This window comes from Alosa sapidissima, chromosome 6 (assembly GCF_018492685.1).
Source record: "Alosa sapidissima isolate fAloSap1 chromosome 6, fAloSap1.pri, whole genome shotgun sequence".
NCBI lineage: Eukaryota > Metazoa > Chordata > Actinopteri > Clupeiformes > Clupeidae > Alosa > Alosa sapidissima.
Genome location: NC_055962.1, coordinates 27,378,457 through 27,383,456, shown reverse-complemented (window position 1 = coordinate 27,383,456; position 5,000 = coordinate 27,378,457). Strand labels below are relative to the sequence as shown.

General features: G+C 44.9%; 1 protein-coding gene across 1 annotated transcript in view; it reads right to left on the bottom strand.

Moving 5' to 3' along the window:
* nbas (NBAS subunit of NRZ tethering complex) overlaps positions 1-5,000 on the bottom strand; it is a 212,488-nt gene that overhangs the window by 93,915 nt on the left and 113,573 nt on the right. Inside the window, 2 exon segments of the mRNA XM_042094533.1 lie at positions 534-644; positions 1,131-1,271. Of these exon segments, the coding sequence (XP_041950467.1) occupies positions 534-644; positions 1,131-1,271 (252 nt within the window).

Below are 5,000 nucleotides of genomic sequence, written 5' to 3'. Positions count from 1 at the left end.
CACACAGACTGACACACACAGACAGACACACAGACGAGGGAATAAAATAAAATAGCTCAATTCCACTTGCTTATACAGACGCCTAGTTGTGCTGTAGTCCAGCTGGACGATGGTGTCCATGCTGAAGAGCAGTCTGGACCTGTGTGTGTGTGTGTGTGTGTGTGTGTGTGTGTGTGTGTGTGTGTGTGTGTGTGTGTGTGCTGAGGAGCAGTCTGAACCTAGAACAGAGGCTAGTTTCCAGTCTCTGCTAACAAAATCTACATCATTTGGACCGTAGTGGACCCTTGCACACTCACAGACGTGGAGAGTGTATCACCGGCCTGACAGACAGACAGACAGACAGACAGACAGACAGCCAGACAGACAGACAGACTGAATGAGAGAGACAGGGAGAAGCGGATCACTGAAAGTACACTACAATACTGACTGGGAAAGACAAGGACAAGGGCACAACGGAATAACACACACACACACACACACACACACACCAGATGGAGGCAGAGTTGGACTGACAGACAGAGAGACAGACTGACCGGATGGACATAAGGGTTCTCGAAGAGAGACTCATAGAAGGGGTGGCAGGCCTGCCTCTCCAGATCTGCATTGTGATTGGCTGATGCGTCTCCTGTCGACATCCCATGACCCTGGGTCAGAGAGACAGAGGGAGGGGACGAAACAAGTGGTCACTCAGCAGCTCATGCTATCCAGCCTGCTGCCATTCCCCACCTACTGCCAAGGACAGAGCATGTGTAATGAAACAAAGTGGCTTAGACCGTATGTGTCAATGGGACCAAGCCCAGAAGACTGGCATTGTGACCGACCATTTATTGTGAACATACAGTAGGAACTGGTACACTATGTCTGAATTTATAAATGTGAGTACAAATACTGTGTGTGTGTGTGTGTGTGTGTGTGTTTCAGGACACTGGATGAGAGTGTGTACCAGATCTCCACCTCATTGGCGAGTGTTACAGTGTTCCTCGGTGGGAGGTATACACACACACACACACCTGAGTAAATCCCTCCACCGCTGTTTGTCAGTGACCGGTGGCTGCTAGTCTTACCAATGTTTGCATGTGTGTGTGTGTGTGTGTGTGTGTGTGTGTGTGTGTGTGTGTGTGTGTGCTTACCTGCAGGGGCCGTAGGTAGTTGAGCGAGTCCCTCCACCACTGCTTGTCGGTGACCACTGACAGCACGGCTCTGGTGGTCTCCCCAGTCTGGGTAAGAACCTGCATGGTCCGGGCCGTGGTTCTGTGAAGCAGGTCTGCAGACTGCAACAGGACACATATAGCATGAGTCAGCACAGACTAATAACACATTTATTTATTTATACAGTGCTTTTCCAGAACAAATGAAGGAAACACTATACAGTAGTTCCACTGTAACCGCGATCAATGGGATCGTATTGGTGTTCCATTACAGAGGTGTCCCATTAGAACACTTCTGGCCGTTGGCTTCACACTGTAACATTGCAACAATAACATTCCTAGAACGTTAAACACACTAATAGCACAGCAAAGGCCTCTGGAGCGCGCACACACACACACACACACACACACACACACACACACACACACACACACACACACACAGTTAAACAAGCTAATAGCACAGCAGATGCCTCTGGAGCCCATGCCAGGCCTCTCTGGAGGACTTAAAGGGCTCGGGGCAGTGCCACTGGACTAGAGTAGGAGATCATAGCACTGGACTAGAGTAGAGTAGGAGATCATAGCACTGGACTAGACTAGAGTAGGAGATCATAGCACTGGACTAGAGTAGGAGATGAGATCATAGCACTGGACTAGAGTAGGAGATCATAGCACTGGACTAGAGTAGAGTAGGAGATCATAGCACTGGACTAGAGTAGAGTATGATATCATAGCACTGGACTAGAGTAGGGGATGAGATCATAGCACTGGACTAGAGTAGGGGATGAGATCATAGCACTGGACTAGAGTAGGGGATGAGATCATAGCACTAGACTAGAGTAGGAGATCATAGCACTGGACTGGAGTGGACTTCAGGGCTAGTGTAAGGAGAGGTTGAAACAAGTCAACATCGGAAATGCCAAATCAAAGCTACGCTTAACAGTTTTCTCTCTCCCTCTCTCTCTCTATCAGTACAGTCTATTCAACCAAAGACTGAAAGACAAAGATTTCAATGTGCATTTGGGTTGATTTAAACTTATAAACTAATATAGCAATCAGTCTGAATCACTTGAAGTCCACCTCTCACCCCGCTGTCTCTCCAGATGGGTATGTTCAAGCTCCTCTTGCCCACACAGGACTAGAGTAGAGCAGTGCAAGCACGCCCCAACATGTGGTCAGACATGAGACCTCCAGCTACTAAGATTGTAGCAAGTAGAGAGTTATCTGTTAGCACACACACACACACGCACACGCACACGCACACGCACACGCACACGCACACGCACACACACTCTGTTGCCACTAGCGTTAGTGTTCCTCGATGGATGTTCTGGTGTGGGCGTGTTTCAGGAAATCCCTGGATGTTATGAATATTTGCCCTCATAAATCTTCACGACTGGTGGGAGATTCATGGTGGGACCTAACTCGTGCACTGCGTTAATTAACATTACAATCATATTTATCACGCAGGATGATGAATCCTTTGCAGGGAAATACAATCAGAAAGTAATTAAAAAAAAACTAACGCAACATTAAATTGCTTTCTCTTATTCTGGAAGGTTCAATATGAGTTTCCGACGTATAGGGTGATCCATCCCCCGCAAAAAAACCCCGATAACTCATCTGTGTCGACTGAGGGTCTTCCTGGCTCCATCCAGGATCTCATACTTCATTGGGAAGTGAGAACTAGTTTGGATGGATCGCCCCGCATGATGAAATAACAATATGGGAACTCATCAAAATAAGGCAGTGCAGTTTCATTAAACACATGCTGTGGACCAGATTAACTGCCCATGGTACCTTGTCCCTGTGTGCATAGTGCTTTCTGTGTGTGCATGTGTGTGTGTGTGCATAGTGCTTTCTGTGTGTGCATGTGCATACTATAGTGCTTTCTGTGTGTGCATTGTGTACATATGGGCATAGTGCACATATATATGGGTATAGTGTATAGCAAGGATGGAAATTAAATATTTTTTCTACCTGCCACTGCGGCTGGTGGATTCCAAAATCTACCAGCCACTCAACTTTTTTACCAGCCACTAGAGAAACGGCATGAAAATGTGATCATGATTATAGTAGGCTACCCAAAATGATCACGGTAATCGGCATTATTGCAATACGACTAAAAAATGTGATGAGTTTTGCCCTAAACCTACCAACTGTCCTCCAAGCACAATAGCAACAAAACTAAAGGTCAACAGAACCACATTCATATGCTGGGTCTTGTCATACTGTAAAAGTGGTGTGGCTCCTTTAAGACTCCGTTTGTGTGAGTTCTGGAGCATCCTATAATCCAACTCTCCAACTTGATCCAACTATAGTGTACATTATATGATTTAAATATTTACAGGTATCAAGGCTTTTTTAGCATTAAGCCTATTTAACATTTAGCATTTATTTTCTATTTGGCCCGTTATGAAATCATGCACTGAACAATTTAAGCACAGCTCAGCTTTAAGAAACGTAATATGCATGCTTAGCATTTTCTGAAACTACACTGTACATTGGAAAAACTCTGGTTGTACAGTTATCTAAGCGATATTGTTAACATGCATTTTGTATTTGGCCTTATCATGTATGACAAAAGCCCAAAGTTGGAGACCGTGTAGACATGCTTCAATTTCAAAACCGGATTACTCTGGAACGGCTATAACTTATATAAGGGAATGCTTTACACCTTTGTGTTCGGTAAGTTCTGCTGTTTATTCTGATATACGGTTTGTAATTTCTTGAATGAAAAGTTTGAGAGATATTCCATCACGACGAATGGGTGTGGAGATGTCCGTCTGCCTCATAGGTCTAAATAGCAGCGTGTAGCGGGCCGGATTATAATAGCTATACGGGCCAATTCAAAAGAGAACTATTTACATGAGAATATTAGCCTGTGAAGATATAACGCAGATCCACAGATCTCACTATATTTATGTCTATGCCGTCATCCTGAAATAATCTAGCAGTGGCACATGAAAGCATAATTTCTTAATGGTAGTGAAGTGAAAATGAAGCGCTGCACCAGTGCCTATAGGCTGCGGTGGCGGCTCACTACGAGTTGTAGAACTTCACATCAGCGCGATTTACCCTTATAGGCTGGTAACGTTAGGCTACATGATCCCTACAGACACTCTCTTATTTTTAACCCTCAATAAGTATGAAAATTAGACCGGATCTGACTATTTGTGGTATGCTAGCTCTACCCGTCACAGTGGCTGGTAAGTTGACCAAATTCACCCGCCAGCGCACAAAACTACCCGCATTTGGCGGGGGGGGGGTTAATTTCCATCCCTGGTGTATAGTGTACATATGGGTATAGTGCACATACATACATATGGGTATAGTGCACATACATATGGGTATAGTGCACATACATACATATGGGTATAGTTCACATACATACATATGGGTATAGTGCACATACAGATGGATATAGTGTACATACATAAATGCATATCCTGTGCTGTTAGCCATTTTTCCTGGAGGTGTTCCAATGTATGTAATAGCATAGCTACACTGTTACAACTGCTATGGACGAAGTAGCCTACAGCTCTCCCTCTCATTCTCTCCATCTCTCTCACTCTCTCTTTCTCGCGTGTTGTGTTTATTTCCTTCAACATACTACGAGTACATACACACATTCCTACATGCATGCGTGCTAAACGCATAAAGGATCACCAAGCTTTATTGCTCGGAGCCCCTGATCTAAACCCTCCATTAATATGCAATCGTCAGTGGTTACGTGATGGAGTCATATCTGCGCTCCCCAGGGCTTATGTGGGCCATGTCTACCTAACCACTGCGCCATTCATCCCAGTGATAACCACCCATGCTGTGAAATCCAATCTATTCATGTGGGAA